The following is a 20,879-nucleotide window of genomic DNA, read 5'->3' on the forward strand; positions in this document are numbered from 1 at the left end:
TTCAAACAATTGTTGCCTCTTGTTAGTCTCGTCAAGCATACCTTGGTTGTTACGCATTCTCTTATATTGGAAGTTTGAGCACCTCCACATAATACAATTAAGATCATGCCAAAATCAATTGTCAAACATTGATCGCCATCGAAAACTTGTTTCATAGAGTCATGCCCAAAATTATAATCTGACTATCTGCAAAGCATGAAATTATCTAATAATTTGTATTGCATTCTCTTGTCTATGAGATTGCAGTACTTATTTATATTTTGCAGGGTTGTGAGAAGAGCCAATAGGACCCTACCAATTTTTTTTTCCTAGTAAAACTATAACATGTTTGAAAACTCCTCTTTCAAAATGAAAATAGATAAAAATAAAAATGAGAGTTTGTAATTGGTTGAAAACTATTGTTTTAATTACTAGGTGTTGTATCATCCCTCATCAATACTTCTATACTATGACAGCAACTAATACTCACTGCTAGTCATATGTTTTTTAACTTACAATTAAATATTACAGGAAGGATTAAAGTGCTAAACCTGTAGAATTCACATAGAAATATTTAAATGGTCAAGTTCTATATTTGCAAAAATATAGACACATTGAGTTGTAGTGCAAGATTTGTTGAAAATGGAACTTGAAATTTTGGTTGTGAAACATTCTAAATAATATGAAACCATGTAATACAGTTTACAAAGCACGATGCTATATTTTATTGAATTACTTATTACTCTTCTACAAAATAATACAGTAAAAGGATTCGGTATTATGGCATTAGTTTTGATGTGTTCTTGAACAAGTACATATAAATGTATTGTATCATATTTAAATTGCAGTATGGAAAGCAAAATATAACTTGTTTGTCTAATTCTAATATCTGTTAAAAGAGTTCAGATCCCTCCCCAAAACTATTTTTATCCAGCTAATATGATCATAGTGAATGATCATGATTAATTGTAAGATATCTGGTCACGCTGTTTAAGGATATTTCTGAATTTAAGTATACTCCGTTGAAAAACAGAATTATGCATGTGACCAGATTTTAAATATATAAATAAAATTCACTTTTATTAACTGTCATATATCACAACTTTCTTGACACTGAAATCCTCTCTAAAATTGGTGGGTCATGTGTTGCAAGAATTTGTTCATTATCATCTTTAGTTTCACAAAGTGTATTTCAAAATTAGATGGCTTAAATATCACACTTTAAAGTTTGATTCTTAAAGAGTTAAATAGTCAAAATTGACTTAGTTTTCCAAGCTTAATGTTTTTTAAATGACTAATATAATTCTTTCCAGTGTAAGATTTCTTTACTCCATTATCTTTAATGCTTCTATGTTGATTATTATCACTTGAACCTCTTCGATCAAAGTAGGAGTGACAGCTTTTACGAATACATTTTCGTATAAACTATGTCCAACTGCAGGTCTTTTCGACACAAATTCATCAATGTCCTCAAAAGAATTTTTCGAGAGCCATATTGCCAAATGTATTGAACTTGCTAAAGACGGAGTGCATGGCGTTCTCTACGTGGTGTCTATTAAAAACCGCTTTACTGCAGAAGAGGCTGGCATTTTGAATAGCTTGCAATTGCTATTTGGAGCGGACATCATCAACTACGTGGTACTTGTCTTTACTGGTGGCGATGAGCTGGAGAACGATGATGTGACATTAGAAAGCTACTTAAAGGACTGCCCACCACAACTCGAGGTCAGATTATGTCTCCTTAGAGCATCCTACGTTCCATTCTTCTTGCAATCTTTAATATTTATGGCTCTATACCTTTAAATGGAAAATTTAACCATTTTCCTGCAGTCGAGGGATACAAGGCTCTTCATTTACTCAATTTCTTTGACCTTCGTTAAAGAGAATGAAAACTATGGATGATTTATTTATTCTATTTCATAGGAAAAAATAATTATAATTGAGAAATCCAGTAGGTAAAAGTAAGAGTCATTGATTGCTGTAAAGGAAGAGGTGAGGATCTATTTATAATGATTAGAAAATCTCAATTGTGTTAGTTTTTACTTGATGTGTATCACTCTATTAAATGAAGTAGAATATTTGATATGTTATTTGTATTTTGTCAATATTTTTTTATTATTTTGTGGATTTGACTGATTTTAAATAGTTTATATGAAATTCTATATTTGATATCATAAGAGACAAGGTTAAGATAATTAGTCTAAATGAGTTTTGTAGAATATAACTATCTCTTATTCATTAGTGTTGGTGTTTTAAACTATCAAGTAACAAAATATCTGTTACCAAAGATGGTGAAGAGAAAATTAGGATAAGGGTTAGCTATTCCCTATGCTCAACTAAGAAGTTCTCAGATTTAGATCCAACTTCAACAAAATCACAAGGACTTTCTACTCTTTAGGTTCTACAAAACAAAGGCAGGTGCAATTAAGGGATAAAATGATTAAAAAATTAATACTATCTTCACACTTCATTTATTTATTGACATTCTCTTACAATACTCATCCCTTATAGCAAATGTTTGATAATAATTATTCCTAGATTTATATGTAATTCTAGGTAACAACAACTAAATAAAATACAAAGATTAAATGCAATCAAGTATTGAATAGCTATGGTACTCTTCATACATTTAAAGTAAAATTGATTTCATTTTAAGATTTTCCTTGATACCTATGCATGATCTCTTCATATGCAAATTGAAATAATTGATCAATGCCTCAAGCATTGGGATTCAAAGTCTACCCAACTATTTTGACCTAATTGATTGCATTACAATCAATATTATCAGCAATTTTCCCTAAAACACATTCTTATACATATCCTTCTTACTGTCTGGAAATCCTATCATATCACTGAAGCATTTACTTCATTAATTGAATTATAAGCAATAACGAATTGATATACAACCCATCCTAGTTGCATTAAATTGAACAAGCTTTGTCCATACAACCTCAAGATAACAAGTCAATATGAGTGGAGACAAAATTTAGAGAAAATAGATATGGTGATAGTTCATTTTTTTATTAATTTTCTTTGAAAAATATATAACATTGTAATAAAACTTAGAACAACTTGGGACAAAACAACATAATCTTTGAATGTTAATGTATTCTCATATTTTTAGAGAAGATATATCACAAAATTGGCATCAAAGAAACTCGACATAATGTAAGCCTAGCAAAAACTAAAAAATACATAATAATTGGGACCCTTTCTCTGGCCTTGGGATCTCATTTATATAGCATGAGATGTAATAAGCTTAAGGCCTAGAGAACTATGACACTTGTCCTTAAGACAAAAAGATATTTACAAAAGTTACTATCATAAAAGAGAAAATTTGGTCTAACAAAATGATTTACATCATGAATATTCCTTTTGTGGGGACTACTTCTATTGTGCTTCTTTGTTGCTAAGGATTTTTTTATTGACACTAATTATGGTACTTGTGACAGAACTAGTTCTGATACTTGAAAAATGAGCTTAACTTGTGATCCTCTATCCAAGTCATCATGTACTAACAAATTGATAGTTACACTTGATTCTCCTGCTACCAATTCATCACCTTTGCAGTTGTTACTATAGTTGATTTTTTATCCTTTTCTTCTTTTGCTTTAACTGATGCATTAGTTGTTTGTGACTCATCCTAGTCTGTCTCATCTTCATCAGTTTAAACCAAGCACTAATTGTTTAGAATGTACAAAATCAACCATCCACTTGTTAAAAAGTGTATCATTTGGTCAATAAAACTCAATACTTCATGTTGTGTCTTCAAAACAAAATCTTCTAACTTATCTATTTCAACTAATTCTTCCCTAAGAGAATCGTCGAATATTTGAACTTTAACAACTTCCTCAGTTGTTTTTGACCACCGTGTTGAGATAATGGGTGTTGCACACATTGCATAATATTGTTATATTTTATTTTTATTATGTAATGGTGTACCTAGATGGACGTGCAACATGTAAAGATTCCCATAGAATATTCTTGATGAGTTGTATTGTAACATTGTGATAATATTTCATGTAATTATTTAATATTGGGGAAAAGAATTAAATGCCCAATATTAAATGTGGGGTCAGTGGGTTAGGTAGCACATGGTTTTAGCACATGGTTTATGTAATACTACTTAGTAGTTTTGTGGGACTTGCTACTATATAAGCAGCCACAAGGGTAGTTGTTGTAGAGATAGAGAGAGAGTGATAAGGAGAAGACAAAAGGCAAGAGTCGAGCGGGACAAGGCTTGATAGGTTAGCCAAGGGAGCATTTGTGAAGGTTGAAAGCATGGCATGGGATGTGTGGATTCATGCTTGTCCACATAGTTTGCTTGGTTGTGGCTATGGCCATGAAGGCTTCCATGGTTGTATGAAAATGGTATTTTTTCTGAATAATACATGATGATGGATGCTTTTGGAGGCTTGGTTTTTCCCTCAATGAGGGTTTCCCAGGGTATATCTTGTGTCACAATTTTGTGTGTATGTTGTCTATTCTCTTGCATGTGGATTTTAATTCCGTGTTTATTTCAAATCTATTATGGGTTATGTGGAAACGGTTATATTCTTTGTTGCCAAGTTTTCTTACAAGTGGTATCAGAGCTATGGTTTTATTATTGTAACCCTAGATTGAATCCATGGGAATGCATGAGAGGATAAAAGAAAGGGCAAGATATATGAATGATTTATTGCAGATCTGAGGGTTTTGGGTTTGCTGTTATGATGGGATGTTAAAAGATTTGGGCATGTGAAATTGTTGGACAAAAATATTTTTTCGGATGTTTCATTTAAATGAGGGTTTTGGGGGGTATCTTGCAGAAATGACCTCCTCGGTAAAAATAGACCTCACCATTGGATCTGGGTCGACATTTACATAAATTTTGATATATAATATACCCTAGTTTAGCCATGTTTAGAGGAAATGAAAGAGTTTTTAGTTTCAGCCCATGATGGCCGTCAAATTTAATCCCGTCAGAATTTTCATCATTGAAAAAATAAAAAATAAAAAATCGTACTGAAAATGGTAAAAAGACAGTTTTAGTAAAATGGCCATAACTTTCTCTCAAAATATCAGATTTCAGAGTTCTTACAGGCGTTGGAAAGCTAATTCAGAGCACTAAAAGATGGTGTAGGTTTGGTTCTATGATTTTGAAATTTTGTCAGGTTTTAAGAGCCCTAAAGTTAGATGTTGTTTATTTTGAGCATAGATTGGGGCATAACTTGGGCATACGGAGTCAGATTTTGGACTTCGAGTAGTCAACAGAAAGCTCTTGGAGAGCTCTACACATTGGTTCAGATTTGGTGCAGGTTTGGCATAATTTATTTGTTGATATATTGATCTGAACAGTGTATAGATATATTTTGACTATGGTAACATTGTGAGTTTATGGCATTGGGAGATTTAAGTTTTGATGTCATTGTATACTCAATTCATATTTCAGTTTGGTCTCATGATGATATGGTTATCAGTGTTTGGTTTGGATATGCATGATGACTTGTTCGGTTTACAAGTTGTGCAGTGTTGTAAGCGGTCTATACTTACAGGTTGCATTTATGGCTTGGTTATGGGTTGTCTTTGCCCATTGATCTTTCATTATTGATGCATATTCAGATTGGTGGCTTGGATTTGGGTTGTCTATGTCCTAAGTCACATGATTTGCTGATTTTATCTTCATGTAGAAGGGATGAGATGTTGTTACCAGGTACAATCATGGTAGAGGATTGTGGTTGACTATTTTATGTTAACAGGTTGGACACTTTGAGAGCCAGATGCTTGGTTCATGGATGTGATTATGGTGTCATGGATTTTGGCATGGCATGATTTGTTATATAGGTACATCCTTGATTTTCATTAGCTTGGATTTTCTGATTCAGTTATGGTGGTATATCTTCTTGGTTGAGGATCATGGTTATTTGGTTTCTTTTGAGGAGCTCATGATGTGCACTTTGAGTTCTTTGACGGTTTGATGCCTTGGTTGATTCTCATGGTTAGAGGATGGATTTGTTCATCATATGTCATGGATGGCTTGGATACACGATTTAGTGGGAGCTTGTGATAGTGATGAGGTGACAGTGCAGGATTAGTTCCTGGTTTGGTTTATATCTTCTTAGTTTGGAGAGGATGGATTTTATGATGCCATAGGTGACTTGGTACCACGGTTGAGTGGGAGTTGTTGGCATTGATATTTTTATTGAGTGTTTGCAGATGTTGGAAGTTTGTCTTAGATATTGTTGCTGCAGAAGCGTCTTTGACATTTGCATGGTGCACTTGTTATCTTCATGGTGTTTGAAGATGGTTAGATCTTGAGGACTCATGGAGTTCTTGGTTATCTTCATGGTGTATGGAGATGGTTCTTCCTGGTATGTGGAGATGGTTTTCTTCATGGTGTGTGGAGATGGTTGCATCTTGAGGACTCACAGGGTTCTTGGCAAAGGTGTGGTTTACATCTTTTATTTGGCATGTTATCCTTGGTGTGAGGATGGTTTCATTATTATGTCATGGTATACTCTTGATACGCATTTAGAGTTGTGACATGTTATGGTGTGTTCATGTGGAGCATGTTATCTCTTTAGTTGAGATGGTAAGATCATGTTGTCATGTTTATGTTCCCGAGGCCATGGTTGGAAATTTGACATTGATCTTGGTTTAGTTTCTTGGTATTGAGTACACTGATCATAAGCTGGATATTTTATGATATTGCTATGTTGCATTTGGAGTTGGCATGGATTGATTGGTTACAGGTGCTCATGGATACTTAGAGACGGTGGTGACGTTGATTTCTCTTGGATTAGAGAAGTATTTGTTGGGATAGTTGATGGTATTAGCAGGAAGTCTGAGGGGCAGTCACCTGATATGGACTTGAGAGGAGATTGTTCTTAGATGAGTCTTGGTTGGAGACTTGGGTATCTTGATGAGCATTCTCATTCCCCACTCTTGGTCTACTCGGCGGTTTGCTACTTGAGAGGTATAGCCCATTGTTTCTCTCAGTTGCATTATATTTATGCTTGTCTTTCATGGATATGGATCTTGAGCTACGGTACATGAGTTAGTTCTGGAGGGTTCATTTGAGAGATGGTTTAGCATTGGTTATCTCCATGTGCATATGTTATTATGCTGGTTGAGTTTGGGAGATGGTTTTATATTGGGCATTTTCCTTGGATTAGGAATGGTTATTCCTTGGTTTAGGAATGGTTTTATTGAGTTTGATCTTCTCGTGAGAGGCTTACATCCATGATTAGTTATATGGTATGGTTTGGGTGTTGTTGAGGCTTCTTGTTGGGGTTTTATGGAGGAGATCATACTTGCACAGTTTACATCTAGAGGTGTGTGTAGAAGGACATGATATAGGTTATGATTTGCATGGTTTCTTTGGTCTTGGTTATCTTCCTGGATGTTCAGTTTTGCCTACATTGGATTTGAGATTGGTTGGAGATTGTGATCACTGGTTTGTGCTCATGCATATCATGTGAGAGATGACATGGTTATTCCTTTATCTCTTTCCTCTGTTGGTTGTGGTGAACTTGGGAGAGCATTGGAGACTTGTTATGAGAGTTATTCTTGTAGGATATTAGTTTATGTATTGTGGATGTCCTTGATGCTATATGGATTCACTTCTTTGAGATGTGTTGAGTGGATTGGTTATAGATTTGACATTATCCTTTGTAGTGGGAGCTTCTTGGTATATATGTGGCAAGTATTTCTCTTGAGGCTTGTGATTGCAGGTTATAGATTGGATATGTTGGTGATATGAGATTCACTTGTTATACCTTTGAGGTATGGATAGTTGGATGGGTTTGGCACTTGCTGTGGGTGCTATTTCAGCTATGGATATTTTGACAACTACAGATACATGTGATTACCTTTGGATTAGGTTTTTTTGCTTGAAATTTTAGTTGGTACAAGATTTTATGATCTTCTAATGCGACAGGTTGGGTGGTTTTCTCTTTGGATGGCTTCTATGTATGTCCAGTGGTAGTGGCATAATAGGAGGTGAGTTCATTCATGTTTGAGATGCTGGATACTTTGATTTTGTTGTGGGTACAAGGATGGAGCACTTGGGGTATTTTGATCCATGATGGTGGATGTGCTGGGAGGGATTGTTCCCTTGTTCATTTATGTAGCTACGGATTGACCTTATGCAATGTATACAACAAGTGGGAGATTGTTGAGATAATGGGTGTTGCACACATTGCATAATATTGTTATATTTTATTTTTATTATGTAATGTTGTACCTAGATGGACGTGCAACATGTAAAGATTCCCATGGAATATTTTTGATGAGTTGTATTGTAACATTGTGATAATATTTCATGTAATTATTTAATATTGGGGAAAAGAATTAAATGCCCAATATTAAATGTGGGGTCAGTGAGTTAGGTAGCACATGGTTTATGTAATACCACTTAGTAGTTTTGTGGGACTTGCTACTATATAAGTAGCCACAAGGGTAGTTGTTGTAGAGATAGAGAGAGAGTGACAAGGAGAAGACAAAAGGCAAGAGTCGAGCGGGACAAGGCTTGATAGGTTAGCCAAAGGAGCATTTGTGAAGGTTGAAAGCATGGCATGGGATGTGTGGATTCATGCTTGTTCACATAGTTTGCTCGGTTGTGGCTATGGCCATGAAGGCTTCCATGGTTGTATGGAAATGGTATTTTTTCTGAATAATACATGATGATGGATGCTTTTGGAGGCTGGGTTTTTCCCTCAATGAGGGTTTCCCAGGGTATATCTTGTGTCACAATTTTATGGGTATGTTGTCTATTCTCTTGCATGTGGATTTTAATTCCGTCTTTATTTTAGATATATTATGGGTTATGTGGAAACGGTTATATTCTTTGTTGCCAAGTTTCCTTACACACCGTACATGCCCCTTTTCATTTATGACCTCATTGATTCTAAGGCATAAAAGATCATCTAATTATTTGGCCCATTCTTCCTTGTCTTTTGCTTTATCTATTTTCTTGAGTACACGGGGAAATGTTCAAATTTTGTAGCAAGATACTTTGGGAAAAAATTTATGATTCTCTTCTACACTACAACCCTCTTATCATCAAAATTAAAGAGATCATTATTCATGTCAAACATTTTTTCTATCTATTAAGAAGACAAACTAATGACTGAAACACATAACAGAGTGATATTTTTATCCTTGCTACCCCATTTGTTCATAATTGGCTTCAGAGCATCCTCACTACATTTTATCTCATTCCACATGTCCATTATCTTTAACAATTGCTCATAGAATGTGGGCCAATCAATTTTATCTACTAGATACAAGTTTTTTTTCTAATTTTGTCCTCATATTGGTCATTTAATTCCCAAAGTTTTCTCTTCTCCTCTTCAAATTCCTCCATTGTATAAAATTATGATCTTTATGGAGTATATGGTATCTCTACTATGGGAGTTCACTTGAAAGGATCAATTGTTGGACAAGGAGGATAAGCAATCTTGGGCTAGCTGGATTATCCCACTTTTCTCTTTCCAAGTTGTTTATCCATTTGGGCCACCTGAGCCTCCAATTGATGTATCTTATTTCCTCTTCCTTCATATTCTTTTACCATTTCTTCAAATCTAGGATTGAGATCCAAGAATTTATTCTTTTCTTTTACAGCAATGACAACTCCAAAATCTTCCATTTCTTTAGTCATTCTGGATACCTTTTCACTACCTACCTCTTCTACCCTATAGACCATGGGGCTACCTATATGTTCAACATATAAAGCCTCATGTATCCTGGTCTTATCCCTTTTCCCAATAGTCCATATCAATAATTCCTAATGATCATCACTATATTTCAATCCCTTGTGGGCCTGCAAGACCTCTTCTTCAAGTTTAATCTAAGTATCTTTTACTTTTCGTATAGCATCAAAAATCATGGCATTGGTAATGTCCCATTCACGTAAAATCAAAATTCCTAAATTATTCAACAACTATCTCTCATCTTCAAGGGTTATCTATGCAAAATCTTCCATGAAACTGACTTTGACTTCCTCTTCAACCTTAGAGTCATTTTTGTTAGGTTTCTCTACTTTGATTAGTTTACACTTGGCCTCAGAATTGTCAATATTTCTTCTCCATAAAAATTAAGCAAATGCTCTATACTTGAAAAAAATTTCATCATCAATTATTTTTTTAGAAGCCTATGCTATTATAGGATCTATTTCCTTACCTTTGTAATCTTCCACACTAAGAGCTAGTGTTGGCATAGGAGGTTCCTTAGGTTCTCCTTCTTCTATATCTATAGCTATAATTTCGATATCCATCTCCCATCCCATTTGTCTCAACTATTCTCTCAATGACACTTCATCATCTAATCAGAGTGGGGTCTCAATAGGTGAAAACTCTTCAACCCTAAAAGATTATCCCTACTCCAAATTTTGTTCCTCAGGTGCATGTGTAGAAAGTGGGCTTTTAGAACTTGGTCTTCTATATGGAGGAATAGGCTATACACTCATATCCATTATATACCTAGCTCTTTTTTGCAATGTACACTACCTTGGGTTCAAAATCATTTTACTCACCAATCTCTTTTTCACCTCAATGGCACTATAAGGGTATGCTTGTGTCAAAATTTCCTTCTTTTCATTCAAATTTTTCATTATCCTTGCAAAGTTATCCATCAATATATCTACTTTTAAACCCCAATATTTTCTATCAACTAGGGGATCATAGTCTGGCTCAAAAGCATTTATAAAATCTAGGACTTTGCTATATATATTCCACTTCTCCTTCCTAAGTTCAAGCTCTTGTAATGAGAAATTATTTCTGACTATATCCCATGGAAAGTATATTATTTATTTACGAGCTTTGGCCTTAGTTATTTCTCTAAATAAATCATAAAATCCCTCTAAGTCTATAAAATGATCATGGGATTGAGCCATTTGATATTTGTCTAAAAATTTCTCCAAGTGCCTCCATCCCTTCTTGGAAAAAACAAAGTTGTGCACAATAGTAAGTTGGGGAAAGAAAGTATCTTTAGATTTTCCCAAAAATTTTGTTTCTTCAACTAATCCTATTTTCCATAGAAGCTCAACAATCCCTACTTTCAATGGCACTTGATAGAGTAGCACATGTGGTACTCCAAGAAAACCATAAACTCTAAAAATAACAGATACTACATATGGGATGATGTCTCCCCAATTGTGAATTACCATCAACCCTTTAGCATAATCTTTTGGTCTAATTAATTCTAATAGATGTTGTGGTATTCTAGGTCTATTTCCTATTTAACAACATTCTAAGCCAAGAAATAAAATACCTGTCCAATCTAACAAAACTAGCATCAGTCACATCCCATGACATATCTGCACTTCACAGTTGGACAAGGAGCTTTTCTCCATCTCTTTCCAATTCCAACGTCATTTCTTTAGAGATAAAGGTAACTCCCTTATACAAACATATGTAGATCAGGATGGAGTACTAGTGGAAGGGCTTATTAACCTTAGCCTTTGCAATACCTATTAACCTAGTATGAATCTCTTCTGCCAAGAGATTGCCAAAGTCAAAAATAGAACTCATACCATACTAAAAGTTTTGGGAACTGATGAAGATAATGGAGCCTAGGATGTGGTCTTTCTCATCCATGCCAAAGATTTTGCAAAGATGAAAAATACAATGCCTATGCTCTAGGGTTGAAATATTTCTTTAACAAAGGCTCTAAAGTGTTTTGTGTAACTAGGGTTAATGATCATATTCTGATAAAGTTCTCTAGTTATGGTCCTCCCCTCATATATAATATGTGTGCACCAAACCTAGCCCATAGGTCTTCCATGTCTTTCTTCTCATGAACTACATGGTTAGGGTTTAATTTAGAAACCTCTTTGATCAATTATGGTGAAACCCTAAAAAGATTATCACTAGCATGATTCTTCACAATCTTGGTAATTGGATAATATTTATTTGACATTATTGCAAGAAAATCATCATCAAAGAAAAATCCTAAGATAATTAATTTTCCTATGTCAAATTCCCATACATTATTCAAGGGAGTATCTAGTCTTTTTTCTGCAAACTATTTTCAAAAATGCTCTAGTTCTCTAATATTTTCTTCAACATCCCTCAACCAGTTTGCTTTGTCATAAAAGCCCTCATTGACCAATAACCTAGGGTTTTTCAGAATAAACTATTTTTCCCTAGCAAGTTCATATATGGACTAGGGCATTTTCTCTAGGAAATCATCATGCACAACACCTTTTAAATAGTCTACTTTTCTTTAAAAATTCCCTCATGGAGGCATGTTTGATAATTATCCTACTACAAATATAACTTATTAAATTTCTAGAAACCCAAAATAATCACCCAATTTTCTTGTTTTATCCTCTAAAAATCACTTAGCAGTAAATCAAAACCCTTGAATTATTTTTCCCTTAGCTCTAAAAATCCTTGCTCTATGAGAACTCTGTAACCTTACTATTCAATAATAGAATGCCAAAGTTCTTACTACAACATTAACCTCACATGAAATAGCATTGATCAGAATTAATGCTCCAATAGTCATATTGTGTGTCATGATGTGGATTTTAAAATTCAACCATTGATCTTCAAGAATTAGATGACATAGCTTGAAACCCAAGTTATTACATCAGCCTTTTGTGAAACTAGCCATGCATTAACAAGGCACTTCCTTGCATTTGATAAAGTTCAAACAATTTCAAATTGCAAGAAAGTCTCATCATCGATCTTTCTAAGATTGATGATCATAAAAACCTTTGGAACTTTGTACATTCACTTTTAATATTTTGGGCCCACTTATATAGTCACCCTCCAACTCAGTAAACATGTAGACCACTCAAAAAATTGACATAAGACATTTCAAGACACAATCCAACTCATCATGAGTAGGAAACCCTTTGAATGACTAATAGCATCTCCATAAAGTGGGAAAGTGTTCCCTATTGATTTTCAAATGATTGATAGTCCTATAAGAATTATCTACTGAAAAATAGTAACCAATGAAATGGCTCAAATTTTCTAGTGCCTCTTACAACCATCTGACAACCATGAACTTGTTCTGACACATCCAAATTTTATGGCTCATTAAGAAACCAATAGCATCATGGGATACATGTCATTCAAGTCCTTCCTCACATTTTCTAAAGGTTAAGAAAGTTTAATGAATTGCAGAAAAGTGCTCATCATTGATCTTTCCTTGATCAATGATTTGTAAAAGTAAACCCTTCCATGGTTAAAAACACTTTTAAAGAACACTAAAGAATCAACACAGAGTTAAAACCATAGTTTAAACAAGGGTTGTTGAAAAAAAAAATATTTAGGAAAGTAATTTAAAAATAAACATTAAAAAAAAGGAAAAAGAATTTCTGAAAATAAAAAACTCTTGCATGGTTTTCAAAATTAAACAATAGTTTCCAATTCTTTTCAAACTAGGGAAAAAAAGATAAGGGTTTCATGAAACTGATAATTTTATCTCGGGTTTTTAACATGCCATGTCTTTTAAAAATATAAATCCACTAGTTTTTCACAATGAGATGCAACAAAATAATGAAAAGTGAAAAACCAAACCAATAGTTAGCTCCTAGTAAAAGAAGGTCAGCTAAAAGTTCATTTATTCTCTTATGTTTTTCATATTAAGAAGCAAACAAAATGGAGGCTAACCGATGCAAAGAAAAAGATAGATAAAAAACCATTCAGAAGTCATTAGAATGCAATTAACCAATGCAATTCTTAACTATCAAAAATCTCCATGATAATGTGTTTTTAATACTACTACTAGTAAAACCACATGAATGTCAACATTGTATATAAACTTGGCAAGGATATTTAATAGTGGCTACTAAACTAGTCCAATAAAGATTAGCATATAAAGCCCTTAGGGAAATAAAATTCCTAATAAACATTGAACAAAAAACTAAATTGAAAGCACACAGACATGTTCTCACACTCCTTGTTTGGATTCCTTGGATTCTCTAGAAGTAGTTGTAGCTAATCATCAACTAAGAAGTCATATAATGAGCAAGTCATCTCCAAATCCTTAGCATTGTTAGAGCCTTCCCTTTTATTTTTTAATGAGGTAGATGGTGGTAGACATCGAATGCAATGCCTAGACTAAGAAATTAGCCAACATGTCAAACTTATCTTCTATTTCCACATTCTTCTTGACCAAGTTAGCAATGGACTTCACCAACTTCTCAACCTCTGGCTTTCCCTTCCCCCCTCTAGCTTAATGTGATCTATCTCTATTTGTTTATGATTTTAGCCATCCTCTCTCCCAATAGCCTCCACCCTATTTTGACTACTCAAATTCTCGATTCTCACAAGAAAGGTAATTTTAATTTGTTTACCAGTATCCCCCCCCCCCCCCCCCACTTCTGAAAATATTTGATAATAGTCTATGTTTTGAAGGTGTTAGATACCCTAGAGGGAAAAGGGAAATTTATTTTCTCCTCTATTAGTTCCTTATCTTTATTCTTTCTTTCTGTTTCATCCTCCTCTTGCTCCCTATAGTTCCTTCTACTGGATTTTCATTTGAGTCTAGGACTAAACTTTCTCCCAGAACTATCAACTGAATCATATTTATCATATTTGTCCAAACCAAGATTAGGAAAGGAATTTTTTTGTCTAACTCTTTTGAATTATCTATTTTTTTCCTTCTTAATGGTGGTACCAACACATTCCATATCAAGAACTTAAACATCTTCTAGTTTTATCTTCTAGGAAGAGGGAATGAAATCCCTCTCATGGGATTTGTGGATAAAGGCCCTTTTAGAATTGAAAGAGGTAAAAAATCAAGCCTTGGTGATACATAAAATAGTTTTTTCCTTCCTTTATTTTTTTCCCTAATATTCCATAGAAAATCTTCTATAGAATTTAAAAAATAAATAGGGAAAGAAAATGCGTTCCTTATTTGTAAAATGGTTTAGGATGGGAAAATTATAATAGGAACACACCTTGACATTGTCATCTATGCTTATATAATGCATGATGACATAACAAAACATATCCCATAGTTTTAGGAGGTTTTCACTGGAGAAACGATCATGGAAGCAAATAAGGGTTTCATTAAGATAGAAAAATTGCCCCATGCTTGTCACGTTCGACATCCTAGTCTACTTCCTCTATTTTTTTCCTTCCAATACTAGGCCAGTAGTGTTAGCATTTAGCTCTTTAGTGACCTTAGCTAAGATCCCATTAAAGTTATCTCATCAATTCCTTCCTGAGTCCATGAACTACAAGGTCACCATCTCATATGTTGGAAATTTGTTAAAAAGCTAAGTTACTAAGAGGGGAGGGGTGAATCGATAACTTCTAAAACTTTAGAATCTTAAATGTGAAAATATTGATCTAACTTTATGCATGAGAAACTGAAAACATGAAAGTATACATAACACTTTGGCACATAGATTTGGTGACCCAAAAACCTTCCAAATAGAAAGTAAAATTGTGGTGGGGATGATACACACAAACTTTAGTATTATAGCATAAAGTTTTCTTGTTAAGGTTACACTGATCATTTCTAATGATCTACCCTATTAGGAGCAATAAGGACTTCTAGGTTCGCCTTGTTAAAGGATTTACAAACTTACAATGAAGTATGCACTTAGTAAAGAGATTTGCAAAAGACTGTTAGGTCTACCTTGTTAAAGGATTTCACTGATCCACCTATTAGGATGAAGTAGCAGCTAATCTCTGATCTACAACTAGGTTTGCAAAATGGAATTCCTTTATGTGTATAAATCACCTTTCTATGATCGATGAATCTTTTTTGCTCCTTATATTGTTGTAGCCTTTGTGATTCACACTTCTGCTCTTCTATGATGATTACATTACTCCCTTATCACTTTTTTAATCATTCATGTCTTGGATGTGATACAATACCTAATATATATATCAATCCAATTACACAATTATTAAGTCATACATAATACAAGTTTACACAAATATTGCAAAGTTGGATCGAATGTAGACACTTAGTTCTAAAGACTGATTTGGTGGGATTCTGATACTTGACATCGACTGTCAGTGATTGACATCATCATGCACTCAATAGACATAGAAGCTAGGTCCATATTGATCACCTCCAAGTACTATTGAACTCAGTTTACACTGGTGAATCAGTGAATACTGTGAATCTCATCATATAAACTAAATCACTTGATTCATAGTACCTCGATCAGTCAATGCTTTTACTACAAGCTAGATATAAACTAAATATCTTGGTTAACACTGAGTAGCTCAGTTAACAATGGACTCAAATTTTGCCAACTACAAAATTGATAAGAACTACACAACTTGATTTGCACTGGTAAACTTGGCATATACTAAGATGCTCAGCTTATACTGCTGATCTTCACAATAGTTGTAACTGCGCAACACATACTATAATTTGTCTAAAGGACTTAGTAGTAACTGTAGAACTTTGTAACAAATAAAATGCTTGGTTAACACTATTAACTGTACAATAATATTGGTAGACGCTTACAATCTAAATAAGTGTATGTAACTAATAACAAACTTGATTGATATGTCAACAATCTCCCCCTTTTGCATTAGTGATAAAAACACTTATCAGTTAACTAAATTTAAAGAGTTTCTTGAAAATTTTTCTCCATCACCTAGCTCGGTAGAGTATACTATTTTTGAGATTTTTCAAAATTGGTTTTGTAATATATATTTCTATATAGTATACTATACGTCTCCTTGCTATATACAATATATACTTCTTGTACATTGTGTACATTCTTCTTTCACATCTTCCCCCCGCCCCCCTCCCCCCATTGTTTTTACAATTTTTTACAGTTTTCTTCATTTATCTCTCCCTTTACACAACTATACAACTACATATCTTATTGCACAACTATACATCTTACCCCCCCTTTTTGACATTAATGCCAAATATTTATTCTTTATATTTACATAGTACTGGCAAAATGAGACAATAATTCTGAATGTACCTTAAGTATGACTAGCAAGATCATGTCCCAGTCCTCTTGGAAGACATTACTTTTGTGTAGTGAAATTTGCACATTTATTGACAACTCAATCATATGGTCTACCATGGAAAAATTGTTTTCCTGGATGGGGGTTTTTGCATTGCAATATGCTTTTGTAATGCATCCATGTTAGGAAGAATCATATTTAGAATATCTACTATAGTAGATATGATTCTAGCCTCTTCTTTTAGCAATTATGCCTCGATATCCATCAAAAAATCTAATCTTCTTGAAATATGCAGAGCTTGAACTTGGGTCAAGTTGAAATTTTTGAGCACTTGCTTTAAGATCTTCATTGATCTTTGACAATTTTTCCTTTATTTGTATGGTGAAATTTGAAACATCACACAATTTACCAAAATGTAATCATACATTTGTACAAGAATTTTCTAGAGAACTCAAAATAGTAGATAATTCTACTTGATAAATGGAAATATGTTTGGCAATGTGCCTTAACACTTTATTTTCAAATTTCCTTTCTTCTTTCTATATTAATTTGTCCTATCCATTTGAATCTTCATTGAACTTTTGGAGCGGCTCTACTAGTTGATACAAAAATGGCTAAGAAGAATTAATGTCTACACCTATAGCCTCTGCGAGAATATTCTTTGCATCCTCAGTGATTTTAAATTCCTTATCACTCTCTTCTCTAAGCCTCTATTGCTTGGATTTCTTTCGGAGAAGTTCACCAAATGTCTACATTTGATTTGGATTAAGTTTGGAAATATCCCAATTTGGGATCACTATTTCCTCATCAAGGTCTATATCCTCCTCCTTTTATTTACCTTTACTCAAAAAATTTGTGCTTGGTTGAGGCTTGGTCTCAACTATTATTGCACTTATTTCTCACTTACTAGGAATAGAAACAATTGTATAGACATAATAGGACTTGCAGAAAAAATTGATACTACACTTATTATGGAAATATGAGAAGAAATACTTGTAGTAGCCAAAATCAATGTATCCAAAATTGATGTGTCCAAAATTGATATCTCAATTATAGATGAAGATGAAAGATTTTGTAGCTTGGTAGATGAATTACTTGATACTTCTATCTATGATGCATTGATCTGAGGTGGTTCAAGGATTGATTGGATGATTGTTTGTTAGTGGTAGTCACAATAAATCTTACTGAGGCTATCTCCATGCTTGATGTAGTCACTATTTTTCTTGGATAGTGAGGAAGTGAGGCAATGACTACTATAGCAATCTTAACTAGGTCAGTTTCCTCATCATCTTGTGTTCCTTCCTCGGTGGCCTCTTGTTCTTGTTCCTCTTCATAATCACTAGTATCAAACCATGTTGATTCTTCATCATTTCCTTCTTCATCTTGCTCTTCTTTATCATCAACATTATCATCTTTTACATCAACAAAAAAATCACTTGATTTATGAAGACAATATATCTTCTTCCATGTTTTTTTTTTTTCATTTCTAACAATATGCTCAATATATTTCATCAATACAAGGCAAGTATTGAATTTCAAAGTTAATTTATCCTCATTCTTCTTTGAAGAGTCCTTAACCTATTTGTCTGATAAACTTGGAATAAGTTTCCTTAGGGTTTGCACATAGATGTCTTTAATAGTTTGCATGGAAAGTTCCCATCTTGGCTTGATATTTTCCACTAAAATCTAGGAATCTGAAAAGTAAGCTGACCTAGAGAGTATTTCCAATTACCCATCTTATCTATAACCAAATCTTCAATTTTCTTCGTTTCTTCTTCAGTCTTGATTTCATACTTTAATGCTTTAATGTTTTTTATAGCTACCATTGGCTACAGTTCTTTCAATATATCTTGGAAGGAGGGTGGGGGTTTCTTAAATATTATGTCCCCTCCTTCCTTGTCTACTTTGTTCCTTGAGGATATCCTGGTAGACATAGTAGTGGATGGCCCAGTAGGCTTGGTAATGATTACCTTGCCCTTCTTCTTTAGTGGTTCCTCTTCTTTTGATTGTTCCTCATCTTCTACTTCTTCATCCTCACCTTTTCTCTCAATCAACAAATGAGAAGAACTAGTTTTTAACTTGGAAATTCTTCTCTTGCCTTTATTTACCACCTGAGCGAGTTTGATCTCCAGATCTATCCTAGCCTTGGCTTCATCATATGTACCAAAATATGGAGCCTTGGGATCAACTAGTTCATTGATTAGTGCCTCAATAATAGTTTCATCTATATTTACATCATATTCTAGAGGTTTTATCCATGCAATTCTAGGCCTAACTTCCTCAATGTATACCTTATCATTGTCCACCATGAAAGATATATTATCCTTGTAGTCTTCAACCATTTTCTTATGGTTTTGGTATCTATTATTCATTTACTCCTTGAAAGTATCAAAATAATTTTCCATAATACTATTATGGTTTTCAGCTATTTCAACAATATATTCATTTATTTGATATAGTATAGGCACATCTTTTCTCCATACAATAGTGCCTTTTGCAGGAAAAAAATTTGAATATAAAAGAAAAGAATGTCAAGAGAGAGCCAAACTTACACAAGTTATTCTTTGATGTCCTATTGCTTTCCATTTTTTTGTTGAACTTGTTCAATAATAACTCCACAAGGTCAAAAGATAGGTTATTCTTCATTACCTTGTATGCTAGGTCAGCTACTTAACATGACACACCATTTAACCTGTTCAAGATGTAAATCTTATGTGCAATGATATGAATGCCAAACTTTAATTCTATATTAGTGAGACTGCTTATCTTCATGCCTCTATTGTCCCATTCTACTAGGGTTTTCTTCTCCATTTCACCTTGACCTAGGGTTTTGGTCATCTTAGCTTTTGCTAACATTTGGAGACCAACGATTTTATGAATCATATTATTCATGATTAATACTTGTTTCTCCAATAATAACTTTCCATTATGCATTTGACTTAGGATAAACCTAATCCATTTTAATTGGAATTCTCAAGGCGTGTAAGAAATATGGGTTAACCTTTTAGTTTCAATGTGTTGATGCTTGGGTTTCAAAACTCTATTTACACACATCTATTCTAGGGCTTCATCCATTTCTAGTGTACCAATTTCTTGAATCACACATTAAAAATGAGAACGAATGTCACTAATCAATAGTGCCTTTGAAGGGATTTGAGGCTACACTCCACTTGGGTCTAGGGTTTTAGCGATTACAGGAGTGAGCTTGAAGTCCAATGTCTTCCATTCTACAACAAAAACTAGCATGTCTGGACCTCACTTTGCCTTGCTACTGCTAGATTTCATCTTCACTTGGTAGGGTTTGAGAGAATTTGAAAACTTTGGTAACAATTTTCTCAGATTTCTTCGATGCTCTTGAAGATCACACTGTACAATAGCTTTTGAAATTTCACAGTGAAAATGACTTTGATTTCATTCCTTTTATCAATTTTTTTCATAAATTCCTGGTATGAATGGTAGATCAAGTTGACAGAATATAATCCACTTTTTTTACATTAATTACCCGATAGAGTCTTCCACCATTCAGTAACCATATAAAATTTTAATTACTCTTGACCTTTCTTAGTAGAGTCTATGACCCGACTTCACTTGGTAAGGAAAGTAACTCAGTAGTAACTTGTATCCTTTTACTTGGTGATCCCTTTGTATCTTGAATACGGATATGGATCTCTTATCATTTCAACTAGAATTGATTTTGATGTCTTCTTTGGTAGCCTAGTTCAAATTCTCCTTTGAAAAATTAAGTAGAAATGGTGGAGCTCCAATTCTTGAGTGACTTGTTCATCATCACTTGGATTTTCATTCTTGGTAGACTTTGGAACCCATTGTTGTTTCATCTATTTTTTGATGTTTTTAGGCTTCACCTTCTTTTCATCTTCAATTCTTTCAATATTCATCTAGTTCTTGGTAATATGACCAATTTTAGTACAAATGAAACATCTTTTGGTAAGTATCTCTTTTCCTCAAATGGTGCTTTACACAATTCATTCCAATGTGTTGAAATTCTCAACAATA

General features: G+C 33.8%; 1 protein-coding gene across 2 annotated transcripts in view; it reads left to right on the forward strand.

The window, feature by feature from the left end:
• LOC149568698 (immune-associated nucleotide-binding protein 1-like) overlaps positions 1–20,879 on the forward strand; it is a 221,721-nt gene that overhangs the window by 75,522 nt on the left and 125,320 nt on the right. For both annotated transcript variants that reach the window (XM_089821585.1, XM_089821587.1), the window contains exon 3: positions 1,421–1,704. In XM_089821585.1, coding sequence (XP_089677711.1) covers positions 1,421–1,704 — 284 coding nt within the window. The remainder of the gene's footprint in view (positions 1–1,420; positions 1,705–20,879) is intronic.

The sequence above is a fragment of the Cupressus sempervirens genome, chromosome 3 (assembly GCF_028749045.1).
Source record: "Cupressus sempervirens isolate cs-2001-9-10 chromosome 3, ASM2874904v1, whole genome shotgun sequence".
Lineage (NCBI taxonomy): Eukaryota > Viridiplantae > Streptophyta > Pinopsida > Cupressales > Cupressaceae > Cupressus > Cupressus sempervirens.